This window comes from Poromitra crassiceps (genome assembly GCF_964638095.1).
Source record: "Poromitra crassiceps genome assembly, chromosome: 17".
Taxonomy (NCBI): Eukaryota; Metazoa; Chordata; class Actinopteri; order Beryciformes; family Melamphaidae; genus Poromitra; species Poromitra crassiceps.
This window is the reverse complement of record NC_139635.1, coordinates 37,457,130-37,472,817: the sequence shown is the minus strand read 5'-3', so window position 1 is coordinate 37,472,817 and position 15,688 is coordinate 37,457,130. Positions and strand designations below refer to the sequence as shown.

Here is a 15,688-nt window from a genome sequence, read left to right as displayed (position 1 = left end):
TTGCTTATTTATTGTTTGCATCATCGTGAAAATGAGCCGATTCAATCAGAGGTGGACCTTAGCGTGGCCCCGTCTTTCCTAGCAGCCCAAGACGTTGTGACAGTTGCATTTAGGGGAGAGAGAAAACAATATTTTCAAGTTTTACTTTGTTCAAAGAATGCAACACACAACCTGTGCGACAGGCTAATCCTTTAGCATACACTAGGTTGAGTGATAGTATGGTACTAGCATGATCCACAGTAACAAGTATGTTCAAATGTTTTTTGAGATCATCACTCAACATAGTGTATGCTACAGAGCTAGCATGGAGCCTACTACCGCTCAACATAATGCTAACCGTTAGCGTGGAGCATCGGCACAAATGCTCTACCATGGTGAGATCATGGAAGATGTTGGTATGTTCACAACACCTAACACACAACAAGTTGACCAAAGGGCCAATCTACCTAAAAACAAATTGTCTTCCTTTAACCTCACTCACATCTGAATTGAACTCTTAACACCACGGTTACTATCATAAAAATAGCTACACCATTCCCCTGTTATCCTAAAGTGCAGCAGCAGAGTCCCATTCAATGTAACTGGGGGGGAAATAATAACGGTTCTGTAACAGCAACAGTCTTGCTTCTCTTCACCATCGTCCTGATCGGATGGCTTGGTGGAAGGACTCCTTTTCTCTCTGGGTAGCCAAATACAAATTACACACCTTCTAAAAGTAAAGAGGCCTTCAAAAGAGCACAGCCTTCGTAGTGTTTGAATGCTACACATGAGGCCTAGAGAGCAGAGAATGGCCACAGTGTGAGATGTTTGCTCTGATCTGATGCAACATGAAGCCATAGGCCTAAATGTAAGTGAGGGAGAGCGGCGTTGACCTCCGTGTTACGTCTCCAGGGAAATAGTCAAAAGGATGCAGTGTTACTCGATCGACGTAACAAATAGTACTGGTCCACTGACTGGTTGGCTAGTATTGTCCGGTCTGGGTCGATCCATACTAGCCAGAATTTGAAAGCTGGGGTCTTAGTTGAAGGGAGGGCGAGGGCGGCTATCACAGATGGAAAAGCTGAAAAGCCCTCTTCCGGTGACCTCATCGCACGTTTTCATCAACTTCTAAGCTCCTCTAATCAATTCTTCGCCCCCCGCCCCCTAAAATTATAATAGGCTTATCTCCCCAAGCCCCGCCCCCGATCAAACTGAGGTTTACCTGTGTGACGCACACGCACCTGTCTGATTCAAAACGTCCCGTTCTGACCCTTAAGAGTATCATGGAGAACGCTTTTCGTGAGGTCACGGCAGAGGGACTTTAAACGGCCTCCAAACTGGAAGCGCGATGGTACTTGGTCGCCTTCTGCTCTCGGTGCACTTCGTGGAGAAAAGTCGGCCGTGGGTGGGACTTCCCAGTCAGTGGCTTGTGGGGCGGGTGGGGTGTGAGTGGGGATGAGCTATAGAGTCAATAGTCTCTCTCTCCTCTTTCCGTCTTCCCACTCGTTTTCTCCGGTCATCCTTGCATGGTGAAACAGCGTCTCTTTTGGAGGCATGATGAGGTGAAGAGGTGGAGCCAAGAGGTGGGTGGAGGGACGGGTGGGGGCGGGGCTGGGGGTTACCATATGTGTGATTCACAGTGAGTCATTTTAATGACACCCACCCCTCCCCCTAGCCGGCGGTAGTTCATTCCTCCGTATAACCTGGAAAGAGGAGACACAGTCATGTGATATAGAAGACATGTGATTGTGACACTCGAAGAAGAAGAAGAAGAAGAACAAAAACAAGCAACATTTTTGATAAGCACATTGGTGCAGGTTACCTTATTGGGGCTATTGTGAAACTAGTAATAAAGCGGTTCATGAATATAGGCATAATAAATTATATCTTCTGCCGGCCCATTCTTGACTGGGTACAACATCAATCAATATTATGAAAACTAAAAGATTACTTTTGGTGTGGGATTGAACTTCTCTCCAAGTATTTCGATGGGAAAATGCTATCCATTAAATTGTCTACTACAGTAGTAATTTGTCTAGAGTAGTAATTTACTTTTACTGGAACGGAATAATGGACGATAATATCCAGAGACTGGTGCCAAATTAAATTCCCCACGGTCCAAATGAGTTGATCAAAATGCAGCTCTTGTGAAGGATGATACGGTATCACGATGAATCCTACTAAGTGTCACTAGACAGAGACTGTAGACTGTGAGTGGACTGGACGGTGCCAAGTGAAGGTGTCTGGTGGTCTCGCAACAGATAAGATATTATAATGAGGGTATCCTCACTCACTGACATCTGAGCAAAATAATCTTTCAGATCACAGTTGAACACATTCACTTGTTTTGTAATGGCACTGTTAATATCGTGTTAAGCTGTAAATATGTCTAATGAGTAGCTACCGTCATTGTTATACTGGATTTGGTTGGCTTGTTTTGTTTTCTAGCCGGGTCCTTTAGGATAGGGTCAGTTACCTCCATGTGTTGGCATCAGGGTCGTACACTTCTATGGTTTTGAGATATGTCGTCCCGTCAAAGCCTCCTACTGCCATTAGCTGACCATTGACCACAGCCAGGCCCACCTACACAGAGAGATGGGGACAGAGCGCATGGCATTTATACACTTGTGAAGTGAATGGTTGTCGTTAACCTCTCTCAATACATTAGAAAATAAAATAAAATCTATCTTGTCTCAAGAGATCAATGTAATCTGGGGCACTTGTGTTATCAAATATGGAATTAATCTTTTCGTTTATATTGTATGTTTTTGCTGTAACTGTTGTTAATATTGGTTTAATTTCCGAGGTAAGAGACCTTGCATAAGCCCATTAGGGTTTCTTGTCTCTTTCCTGCACAATATTTTCATACACTTGTATGTATCTTTCTTTTGTTTTTGATTTTACTGTGTGCAAATAAACAAATAAATGAAAACAGACTGCGGCATTTTAACAGCATTAACGGAAAACTTTGCGGGGGGGAAATGCTGATTATTTTGCACATCATCTCACACATATCCGAAAACTGTAAACAGTTGCAGTCATTAATTTAGTTTTAGAGTTAATTTGAGTTTGGTTGTGGACCAGTGATGTCATTCATGCATGAATGACATCACTGGTCCACAACTTAACTCTAATCAACTCTCAATAACTGTCAAACTAAATTAATGACTGCAAAACAGTTTTAGTTGTTTTTTTGGTGAAGTTATCCTTTAAGCATTCAACTTGGTAAGCAGTGAGCAAACATTCACAGATGGCAATTCCCAAGTTGACACCGCCTTGTGTACACATTTTAGGTTGGGTGACAACATACACATGTGAACACATACATCAGTCTGGAAAATACATCAGGATACAATGGAGGAAATTCCCTTGCCAATTTAAATGATCCGATATTTGTTGATTTACAACTTTCTGGCAGCATCTATGTAAGACAAACCTGTGCAATCTAAATGGCTACAGTCACGGAAATACTACTGGACATCTTTAGCTAACATCTCCACACACACACAGACCACCCACCCCGCTCCGTCTGGACGTCATGGCCACTACAGGAGACCACTGGTTGGTCCTGGGGTTGTATCTCTCTGCGCTGCTCAGCTCTGTGGTGTCGTCTCTTCCTCCCACAGAGTAGATCATGTCCTGGTAGACGGCGCAGCCTAGGTGCTTCCTCCTGGTGCCCATGGGAGACACTGTGTGCCAGCGGTTCTCCTGGGGGTTGTAGCGCTCCACTGAGAGAGACAGACAGAAAGAAAGAAAGAAAGAAAGAAAGAAAGAAAGAAAGAAAGAAAGAAAGAAAGAAAGAAAGAAAGAAAGAAAGAAAGAAAGAACGAACATGAATGAGTGATTACATGAACCCATTTCAATTGAGCATCGGGGGAGACCATGTGCTACTGATTCTTGAAGGGGTTTTAAGTCTCTGTTGGTGAAGGAGATCAAAGTGGAAAGAAAGAGTATGAATGAACAAGTGATTTAGTCCTTCAATCAGCCAAACAATCAACTAGGGAAATAAAACATGAAAACTTAAGTATGCATTCACAGCGGAAAATGTTGACATTTGGGCTGTTAATAGTCAAAAATGCATGCTTAAAGTAAAGAGATATGTACAGTAGAGCTCAAACTGCTGAGTAACAGCTATGGTGCAGATCAGCCACTAGAGGGCTTCTGGTCTCATTTAAGAAACCCTCCACATACTCTGGCATTGTGGACTCATGTCCACTAGCTGCTTTCTCTAGCAATGTTGTTGTTGTCATCATGATCAAAGCTACACAAAAACCCAGCATGAAATATGGGGAGCAGCAGCAGAGTTGTTGTACCGTGACTCCACAACAACGATGCTGAATGAATCTTTTCAAAAGCCATGCAGCTATTTCGACGAGAGAAGACGATGCTCCATGAAAATGTTTGTGTGAACCCCTCTGAAGTGTGATGGAGACCAAACTGTGAATCTCTGGCCTAATTGCCAACATGATTGCTAAGCAAATGCAACCAACTCAGTACTGTAGAACAGTACAAAATAACAGTAAATTACTCCTTTTGTCCATAATCTGCCTGATCTATTTCTGAGTGCATTCTATCTATCTGTGCTATCTAATTAACTTCTACTTAGTTGATACTTGTTATAGCTCTGTGTGCACAGTGGCAGGAATCAGTAGCGTACCGGTATTTAGTGGCGACGTCCCGTCGGACCCCCCCACTGCGTACAGGAAGCCCCCCAGGACGGCCACAGCTACCCCGAGTCTCCTGGTGCTCATGGAGGCCACGCGTGTCCACTTGTTCTCCTTGGGGTCGTACCTTGAACACAGCATGGTTTGGCATCCCGTTAGGCAAAATAAAGAAGAGGCATGCCAGAATAACACGTGAAGAACTTTTTTGGGGAAGTGTTGTGGCTGCAATAAGCACCTAGTACTTTCCCATTAAAATAACCATGTTGGCAGTCACCTTTCAACGATGTTGAGACAGGAGACCCCGTCCTGTCCCCCCACGGCATACAGATAACCCCCCAGGACGGCCACGCCCACGCTGGTACGACAGGTGCTGGTGGGGGCCACATCGCTGCTCCACTGGTTGGTCTTGGGGTCGTATCTGGACGGGAGAGAAGGCATAGAATACAGTTGATTTTTAAATTGATCTTAGAAAAGTTAGAAAAGGCGGAGAATGAAAAATCTGCAGAGAAAGCTCGAGCGATCGGACCTCTCCACAGAGTTGAGGTAGGACGAGCCGTCGTGACCTCCCACCGCGTACAGCAAGTCGTCCAGAACGCTGACGCCCACGCCGCATCGCCGCTTGCTCATGGACGCCACCATCCGCCACTCGTTGGTCTGCGGGTCGTAGCGCTCCACGCTGGAAATGGCATCGCCGCTGCACCAGCCGCCAACTACCGGAGGAGGAAGCAAGGGAGGGGAAGACGCATGAGCAGGAGTATTCATAACAGTAAAAATGGTAAATAAATAAAACCATAGAGACACTGCATGAAATAGGCCACGCCCATCACGGGGGAAAAGCTCCATTCATTTCCACACACCAGCGTCATTTTCCTTGAATTAAAGATAGCTAAAAGCTGTTGTGTGGTGGGCTGCGCAGACAACAAATGTAAAAAATCGCCAGTTAAAGTTTTTTTGTACTCCCGAGGAAAACAAGGAAGCTATTGAGAATTGGCGAGAAGAAAAATGTGGATGTTGCTGTCAATGAAGTAATTTGTTGTGTTCATCTTCCGTATATACGATCTTTTTGTGCAACACACGGCCATGCAAGCGACATAGGAGAACGCCAGGATTGGACGGGAGTTTGTGTTTTCCCCCGTTTTGGGCGTGGTTTCTGAATGATGACGCGCTCCGCAGTATCTCTATAGCAAAGGCATCCACAATTTCACCAGCCAACTGGATTTCTTAGTAGCCAAAATAGTACAATAGAAAAGGTCCAATGGAGACAGGCGGCCAAAGCGGCCCACAGAACAGAACAAGTTGCCACCCTGGACCCACAACTTGGCAGGTGGTTGGCGTTCATTTAAAGCCATGGAAGATGTGGACCTAGACAGGATCATCAGGTTTCATTTTAGTGGCTTGAGACACCGACCTGCGAAAAGCACCTCTCCACAGCGGATGGGTTTCCTGGGCCGGGTCCTGGGGCCCTGCATCAAGGGCCTCTCCTGTGGCAGCAGCAGGTAGTTCTTAGCCTCATCCACCAGGTCTCTGTTAACCATCACAAAAAACACACTTTCAATATACAAGTCATAATTCATGGTTATAAACTGTCACGACACATTACCTAGGAAATGAGCCCCAGGGACGCACCTTGAACTTGCTAAGAATATGAAGTGAACTTATATTTCTGAGTGTGTTGTTGAGTGCAAATGTCATGTAGGCATAATGTTTTGCAGTATTTTGGCTTGTATCATCTCATTAAAAGTACATTACAAGCAGTTCAATTCACTTCATGGGTTCTAGATCCAATTTCAATGTTTTCATTTTCCAATTGACCACTTCTGAACTCAGAGGTAGGAGCACTTGTTGGCAGAAACAACACACACACTCTGCACCCACCTGCATTCCTCGTCACTCTTGATGAGAGGGTCTGAGCCCACCGTGCCCACCAGGAACTTGGGGCTGAGGAGCGGCAGACGGACATGCTGCAGGACCTACAGTACACATGAGATCCACGTCATTTCACAGGCTCTCTCGGCAGGCAGTGGCACACAATCTCATGCCTTCTGGTTCTGCCCTTCTTCACTAACAGGATTCTGGGCCAAAATATTTCATTGGTACTCTTAAGGTCCACAAAATAACCCTTCAGCCGGAGGCAGAACTCGCCATCTTTGGCTGCTCGGAGTCCTCTCTGAACTTCCCTACAGCTGTGCAACAATCTCTGACGCAGGGGACAACTGTCACCAAAAGCCTCATTCTGTTGGAATGGAAGTCCTCCTCTTCACCTTCGTTTCAGGTGTGGCTGATGGACATGATCTCCGTTATACAGATGGAGAGACTCAGATTCCTGAGAACCAACTCGCTTAAAAGATTCTCAACTATCTGGGACCCATTTTTGGCCTACTTTGACGAGGTGAAGAATGACAAGTGACTGAGGTTAGGGGTGACGGTTGACTCGCCCGGCTGGTTACCTGTGGTAGCTGAGGCCTGCGTTCCTGGATGCTGTATTTCACCCAGGCCATCACAGCGTTGAAGACCTGCTCCTCACTGCGCACGTTGAGCTCGTCGCTGGAGATGATGTCAATCAACTGGTTGGCCGGCAGCAGCATAAACTCCTCGCTCTCCATCACCTGCAAGACAACAACGCACAACAGTCAGCTAAACTCCTCGCTCTCCATCACCTGCAAGACAACAACACACAACAGTCAGCTAAACTCCTCCCTCTCCATCATCTGTAAGACAACAACGCACAACAGTCAGCTAAACTCCTCCCTCTCCATCACCTGCAAGACAACAACGCACAACAGTCAGCTAAACTCCTCCCTCTCCATCACCTGTAAGACAACAACGCACAACAGTCAGCTAAACTCCTCCCTCTCCACCACCTGTAAGACAACAACGCACAACAGTCAGCTAAACTCCTCCCTCTCCATCACCTGTAAAGGCCATGGCACACCAATCAAACATTCTCAAACAAACACCAACAAACACCAACAGACAATTGTCTGTGAATGTTGGCAGATGTTGGAGATTGTTTGAAAGCATGGCACACCGACCAAACATATTCAGCACAACAGTCCCAAACATGTAAAAAAGAAACACCAGAAAAATAGAAACTGCACTGTGTTACAGCACATAGAAGATGGCTCAGACTGACAAAGTTAGTTATACATCTGTCGAGTAATACAATGATACACCCAGTTTATTTCTTTTGTAGCGACAGATGGCCTTAAACGCCACACTCACGTGACGCTTCTTGAGAGAGAGGTGAGGGAACGTGCATATTTCTGCAGACTTTATCGAGGGACCATGAAGGCGTCATGTGACAGGCAACCGCAGGCAACGCTAGTTGAAGCTTGGAGGTCCTGCTGATGGCAGCTGCAACAGTGTTTTCTCTGCTATCAACCTGGTTAATCTCGCTATATTCTTCATCACAGCGGGTCATTACCCACTGTGCACTTAATCGTGCACTAGTTCTGCATAAGCACCTGCAGCTCTCTCCTTATTTTACTGAGGTTCTCAGTGATCACACGGCTGTTTACATGTGTTTCTGAACGGCTAGCTAGTTATTAGCATAGCTTGTTGTTAGCCGTCATGGATGTTCTCTCTCTCCCTCATTATGTAACCTTGCTGCGCAAAACATTACTTATTTGCGGGAGTGCATGGGAGAAGTCTCCCGCTAGTGTTGTTGATGCCCAGTGTGATGGCACATGGTTGGCAGAGAAACGTATGTTTGCTGCGTCGCGTGTAACGTTAGGAGGCTCTGCCTCTGACCAAACTGACCAGACAACCGCATGCATTAGGCGCGCATGCGTGAGCTCCGTTTCCATGGATACGCGACTGAAAACATGGGAAGTTACCAGACAACAGCGAACAGCGAACAACGGCGGATTGAACAAGTCGAATCCTGGCAAACATGACAGAACATCGCCGAACATCGCCAAACACGAACAGACAAGGACAGACAGCTATGGCACACCAAACGAACATTTGTCTTTGTTCGTGTTTGTTTGTGTTTGTTTGAGAATGTTCGTTTGGTGTGCCATGGGCTTAAGACAACAACACACAACAGTCAGCTAAACTCCTCCCTCTCCATCACCTGTAAGACAACAACACACAACAGTCAGCTAAACTCCTCCCTCTCCATCACCTGTAAGACAACAACACACAACAGTCAGCTAAACTCCTCCCTCTCCATCACCTGTAAGACAACAACACACAACAGTCAGCTAAACTCTTCTCTCTCCATCACCTGCAAGACAACGCACAACAGTCAGCTAAACTGCTCGCTCTCCATCACCTGCAAGACAACAACGCACAACAGTCAGAAATCAGCTACGAGCTTTCACCACTTCAATCAGTGTTCGCCCTATTTTCACCACCGCTACGGCGCTGTAATAGGGGGCCCAAAATCACGTCCTCTCCCGGGTTCAGCAAACGCACCAAGGGATTACCCCCCGCCATTCATTTTTCCATAGACATTTCGTAAAATGATCATAAAAATAGTTTCAAGATTCAGCTATATTTAGGATCAGGAGAGACCGTATAACATTTCACTCGGACCCCCCCCCCCAAAAGGATTTTAAAAAAATTGTCCAAGGGAAACGTTTTGGGGCCAAATATCAGTGGGCCATCAAACTTCATCGCACAGTGCAGTGCTCGGCCAAAATAAGTTTTATTACTATGAATTTTCTTTTGTGTTTTATCTGTGAAATCCCTCACAATGCTCAAATACTGAAAGAACGATACATCATCACCTAGAATTCTTTATGTGGACAAAATTTGTACTTGTTCAATCTCTATTGGTGAATAATGAATAGACTGTCCCAGTGGGTCAACAGCAAGGAATTCAGACTGTCACCTGAGGACACAACAGTAGAGGGACAGGAAGTCTGTCTGTCTGTCTATCAGTCTCTCATCACAGACACTCATCTCTTATCACCTGGGGCAGCAAAGACAGGAGTCAGGCTGTTTGTCAGCTGATTACAGCCCACACACCAGAACAGCCTGAAGCACGGTTTCCTCTTTCTATTGACTCAGTCAGCAGAGCAACACTTTCTTTCTGCCACCTAAATCAAAAGGTTCTGATGCACTAAAAAGAACAACTAACCTATCCAGTGACTGCACGCACAGCTGCATGCTATTTCCCTGTTCAATTGATATTCAGGCTCATTTATATGCGACATGTGACCACTGGCATTGACCATATATGGGTGGATTGAGGCGGATCCACATGCTGAATGTCCCAGTTGGACTGTGATTGATAGCGGGGTAATTGCCTGCAGCAGGTGTGGCTCCCAAAATGTGCCCAAGCAAGGCTCAGGATTGACTTAAATGATCGGAGTAGCTTGTCTTGTTTACTTTATAACTGTTGTGAGACTAGATTGTGATACACAGATTGGATCACGTAGTAGACAGTCACTGGACAAGCTAGATCATAGTTTTAGGAGGGATTATAGGCACACATTGATCAATGAGGCCCCTGGATGAACTCCAATGGACCCTTCTCACGGGGGCCATTTTGTGTCGAAAAGGCAGGGGAAACACAGGTGCAAGCAAAACACTAATGAGGGTTTCCAACTTCCATGATTGGAATTTGGAAACCCTCATTAGTGTGTTGCTTGCACCTGTGTTTATTCTGCCTTTTCGACACAAAATGGCCCCCGTGAAAAGGGTCTATAGTGTTGATCAAGGAATCTGGAGCTCTTCAAATACCCTTTATTCTTATTACTTCAGGCTGCTCTAGCCATGGTTTTTACAGAAGGATACCTCCGTACTCAATGTCTGACGAGAGGAACACCTGTTAGCATGTGGTGTTATGTATTGATTTATTTTTATAGCCAACTCATTACTGTTGTGAATCTCTTATGGGACATTCATGCAAACAGTGATTACGTATTTTGTGGGCGGAGCTGAACTGGTTGCAGGAAGTGACAGCTAGCGGTTCAGCTGTCATAGAAATATGGAAGATCCGGACGCCTCCTCCACGTATTTTAAAGGTTAAGACAAATAAGCTATAACTCTTTCAACGGGGTGAGGTTTCCTGACCCGTACTCACTGTCAGGATGGGTCTAGGATCCAACTCCATCGCCAAAGTTGCAGTGCCGGACATCGTCATCATATTCCTAGTGGGAAGGCCCAGCGTCTCTACGGCACAATAAGTATTTTTCCCGTATTCCGGGGATCTCTCTAGTTTTTGTTTCACTTGTTTCCTCAGATTAATTGCTACTGCGCTGCGTGCGCAACTGCAGCGACGTAACCCTGTAACGTCCACTGGCAAATTGGTCTACAGGGTGTTACCCACTACAGCGTCGTTAGCCCTGCAGGTGAGTTTTACGAATGTCCAGTCTCAAACGTCAACACATCTCAGACCGATGTGTCTAATCACTTGTGTCAACATGGCTGTTCTCAAACGCCCTGGACTCTTTGACCCGTTTACCGTGCGTGACCCGTGAAGCTCTTAGGTCAAACACAGAAGCAGGCAGACGGCTGTGCTCGTTACCTTGTGCATACATCCATAGGCCTGGGACAAACTGAACGCCAACAGTGCTGCTGCAGAAAGAAGAACCAAGCTCTGTGAGCTTGTGACATCATTTCCTGCTGCGAGTTACTTCCTCGCTGAGAGGAGGACGAAGAGTGAAGAAGAGTTGAGAGAAACAGATAAACCTCTGCTAATCTCTTTGTAGTCCAGCTGCATGCAAGGTCTGGCTCTTTACCCTCCATCATTACCCACAAATGTGATTTATTTATTGTGTATTTTATGTTCATCAACTGAAACTAAAACTCGTCTGTGCGTGGGACAATCATAGATCTGGTTAACTGTGACAATAACAGTAACGGTTTTTCATTGGCAACTGGAATGTTATAGAGTGAAACAGAGACCACAAGAGAAACAACATTTCTCCAGGGTATCTGCACGGTTCAGAAAGCCAAAATTTGAGACTTTACGATAATGCTACCTAGAATTTGAATTTAAGAAGAATTTAAGGGACATGAATTGTGTTTCGTTAAGCAGATAGGATGCATACTGTACCGCTAACCCCGTTCTGGATTACTTAACAGATTTAAGCTGCAATAAGCAGTGCAAGTGAATATATTTTTAAGGCCTTAAATTTGGATAGGTTTTCAGGAGCCGTAGAAAGCCTGTTCTGTTCCTTTACCTCCTGGAAGTTGTGCTGAGTGAACTTGTCGGCGATGCGGAGCAGCTCGCGGCAGGAGTGCGTGTCGGCGAAGGCCCTGATGCCCAGGCAGTTGGAGGGATCCAGCTGCCTCTTGAGGAACTCGCAGCACGCCTCCTGGATCTCAGCCAGCTGCAGGAGGCAGGCGGCAGGCAGCAGCGTCTGGACGTTCCCCTCCTCTACGGTCACCTAGGAGCAGCACCAGGGGGCTTTTTAAGTTTTTAAGGTATTCAAGTTATACAAAGCCACAAAAACATGCATACTACTCTAGTTAATATACATGGAGAAGATACCTGTGCAGGGTTTCTTTCTACAAGTTTAAGCAAGTTATGTTTATGATTTATTCAAACTTTGTAATGCCATTTGGAATGACAGAGAGCAATTTTGCTACTCAAAATGTCTGCTGCTCAAGATCTCCAAAAGTATATTCAAGAACTTCTAAGGCCTTGGGTTTAGATAACCTGATTAAATCAGCCTGTTGTGTGAGCTCATTGGTTGGTCTCCTGCAGCCATGTGTATCAGTTTGCATTGGAGGTGCTAAATAGCATCAAATGCTGTTATACTGTCAAAAATAACAAAAGCAGAGCATGGTGATATGAGGGCCATAACTGTTCAGACTTAGATGAAGTGAAGAGTTGAATCTGTCATCCCGAGACGAAGGCCCATGAAAACCAGTTGCAGGAGAGCCATTCATCTAAAAAGATCTAATGCTGAAACCTGATGGAAAGTCAGAGCTACAGTATGACAGGTTACCTGTGAGGTGTAGGCAAAGTCGATGAGCAGCTCCATGGCCCTCTCGTCTATGTCGCGGATAACCACCTCCGTCTGCCTGCTCTCCGCCAGCTCTCCGGTAAACATCGCCCTGAAACAACAACAGCTACGTTTATTTCTTTATTCCTGCTCGCACTGGAAAAACTAAGTTAAGTTATCCTTTATTTATCCTTTATTTATCCCCTTGGGGAAATTCATCCTCTGCATTTGACCCATCCTCTACTAGGAACCTTCCTAGAACTAGGAGCAGTGGGCAGCCACTGTGCAGCGCCCAGGGACCAACTCCAGTTATTTTGCCAGTACCTTGGTCAGGGGCACTGACAGGAGTATTAACCCTAATATACAGTACATGTCTTTGATGGTGGGAGGAAACCGGAGCACCCGGAGAAAACCCACACGGACACGGGGAGAACATGCAAACTCCACACAGAAAGGACCTGGGACGGACCGGGGTTCGAACCCGGGACCTTCTTGCTGTGAGGCAACAGTGTTAACCACTGAGCCACCGTGCCGTCCTTTTTTTTTTTTTTTTTTTTTTTTAAGTTAAGTACAGCACTTCAATGTGGATTAATTAGCCTATGGATACATTTCCAACTTCCACTTTTGGACCGGTAAAATGTGCAATGATTAATTTTAAATATTAATTTCAGTTTGGCAGTAAAAATGGTATAAAATGCCAGACTTAAAAGATGCATGAAACAAGACACCAAATAGAAGGCACAGAATATGGGGGAACTCTCATGGATACTGGAGTTGCTGCTGTTGTTTTTACTGTACTGACATTCAAGTTCGCCCTGAACTACAAAGGAGGACTGAATAGAGCTCAACAGGTATGTGACTTTTCGTGACATAATTTGCCCATGGAAGTAAGTTCCGCATTCATTTTCTCCATGGACATTTCCATAAATCCTTATAAAACAAGTTTTAAGGCTCAAACCAAGCCAACCCGTGACCTACTGAATCGTGAGTGACCATAAAACATTCGGTTTAAGCGAGAACAAAAAATAACAACGGGAAAATAAATCGATTTTTTCGTTGTTATACAGGTTAGGGGCATACCTGCCAACACTCCCGATTTACGCGGGAGTCTCCAGATGTTTAACCTTTTCTCCTGCTGTGCTCCAGATTGGAAATTTCTCCCGTTAATCTCCTGTAGGATATGTGTCATGATACCTGGCAACCCAACCCAGAGGCAGTGACGCAGGGTGGGTAACTGTGTCACTGCACTCGCTCAAGCTCTCGGTGGACGACCGTCACCGCAGTCAAACACATCCTAAGAAGAAGAGATGCTCTGCCAAATTTCAGTGCGAGACCTTCCCATTTCTAACCGCTATATTAGCAAATACCATGCGTTTTGCAAGCTATGTTTTGCAAGCTATGCGTTTTGCAAGCTATGTTTTGCAAGCTATGCGTTTTGCAAGCTATGTCGGGCAATGTCGTTTTGCAAGCTATGTATGTTTCATCATTTCCCCACCGTAGAACACGGTGGGGAACTGATGTTAACAAACATGTTAAACATTGATGCCAGTTGAAGAGGAAGACTCCCGCACACTGACTTCACTTAAAGAGGACTTTTATTAAATAAATGCAACGTTTCGGTCAAGCGACCTTCATCTGGCATATGGTATGACAAAGACTGGAACCTGTTTAAATAGGAACCAGGAAAAGAACAATCATCCAATGGGAGCAAGGCAATTATGTAGTAGACCCATGGAGCAAATCACTACACTGCAGGTGTCACACAATTACAATTAGAGTAAAATGACAAGAATATATATATTCAAACAATTCCCAGTGAAAAAATGGTAAAAAGAACAAAGGTATACAGCATAGGTACAAGAGTTCTGTAAGAGCTGTAAATGGCTCTGAAATACAGAAAATATATAAGTAATCATAACCTATGTCATGTCAGAAGGGCTTTATAGGTTGCTTGCATACGGTAATTATAAGGGGGTGTGGTGAGACACGACAATGCACCCAAATAGCACTCAAGACAAGAGGGATGGTCTAAAAGAGGCCCTGGAATAAATAGAAAAAGGAGGCTATATGAAAACAATAATGATTCTACAAATCAGAGCATGACATTGAAAAGGAGTTCATCATTTAGGCCTTTTGGCGATAAGGTTTGTAAATGAAAAATCCAAAAGGCTTCTCTTCTTTTCAGTAGAAGTTCATGATCCCCGCCCCTAGGTGGCGAGGCAACCCTTTCAATGCCACAGAAGTGTAGGGAAGAAATATCATGCTTCATATCATTAAAATGGACAGCTACGGGGTAGTCCCTGTCATTACGCTGAATAGTACTGGTTGAAGAGGAAGACTCCCGCACACTGACTTCACTTAAAGAGGACTTTTATTAAATAAATGCAAAATTTCGGTCAAGCGACCTTCATCTGGCATATGGTATGACAAAGACTGGAACCTCAGACAACAAACATTGATGCCAAACACAAACAAGCTGTGGAAGCACAGAGAGGGACTTCTACCATATTGACTGAAACTCTCAATGTTTGCACTTGATGTTTGTGATGTACATTTTAGATGCTCACTTTTGATCACATCTTTTTTTACATGTTGTATGTTTATCTTATTTTATTTTATCATTACCTGTACTTATTTTACTGTGAGTTATGAATTTAAGACTAGAAAAGTAATTTACTGTACATCCTTGTATTTATTCTATTAATTTGTGGTGTAGTGCTACTGTATATGGGTGCGGGGGGGTTGGGTACATTGAGGATAAGCCATTCACTGATACCCCAGAAAGGCTCCCTCTTTTTCACAGCCCCTTGTGGACAGGTATGGTTAGAGGTTCCTTGTACAATTTACAGCATTAGTTTTTATGCACAGCCTGTGAGGTCCTGCTGTAGCACTTATCACAAAAAGTAACACTATATGATTATGATTCACTGGAATTAAAAAAATATGTTTACTACTTACATGTCAAGTGAATTGCATAGAAACAACTCACCAAAATTGACTCTTGCACAACTGATTTCACAAATATTTTCCACAAAGTGGGAGGGAAACCCCCCATTCATCCCCCTGTGCGTCCCTTGCCATACCTTGGCTTTTGCTGAAATGACGCCACTGCATGATGAACAGTGAATAGTTGAGGCTTTT

The 15,688-nt window shown here is 44.7% G+C and overlaps 1 protein-coding gene across 2 annotated transcripts in view; it reads right to left on the bottom strand.

Moving 5' to 3' along the window:
* Window positions 1–1,228: 1,228 nt before the first annotated feature.
* The window catches only part of klhl20 (kelch-like family member 20), an 18,628-nt gene continuing 4,168 nt past the window's right edge, over window positions 1,229–15,688 (bottom strand). For both annotated transcript variants that reach the window (XM_083653431.1, XM_083653432.1), the window contains 11 exons: window positions 12,551–12,659; window positions 11,780–11,986; window positions 7,091–7,249; window positions 6,519–6,613; window positions 6,052–6,167; window positions 5,170–5,353; window positions 4,918–5,061; window positions 4,637–4,770; window positions 3,499–3,707; window positions 2,456–2,562; window positions 1,229–1,682 (listed from right to left, as the gene is read on the bottom strand). In XM_083653431.1, coding sequence (XP_083509557.1) covers window positions 1,598–1,682; window positions 2,456–2,562; window positions 3,499–3,707; window positions 4,637–4,770; window positions 4,918–5,061; window positions 5,170–5,353; window positions 6,052–6,167; window positions 6,519–6,613; window positions 7,091–7,249; window positions 11,780–11,986; window positions 12,551–12,659 — 1,549 coding nt within the window. In that variant the 3' untranslated portion in view covers window positions 1,229–1,597. The remainder of the gene's footprint in view (window positions 1,683–2,455; window positions 2,563–3,498; window positions 3,708–4,636; window positions 4,771–4,917; window positions 5,062–5,169; window positions 5,354–6,051; window positions 6,168–6,518; window positions 6,614–7,090; window positions 7,250–11,779; window positions 11,987–12,550; window positions 12,660–15,688) is intronic.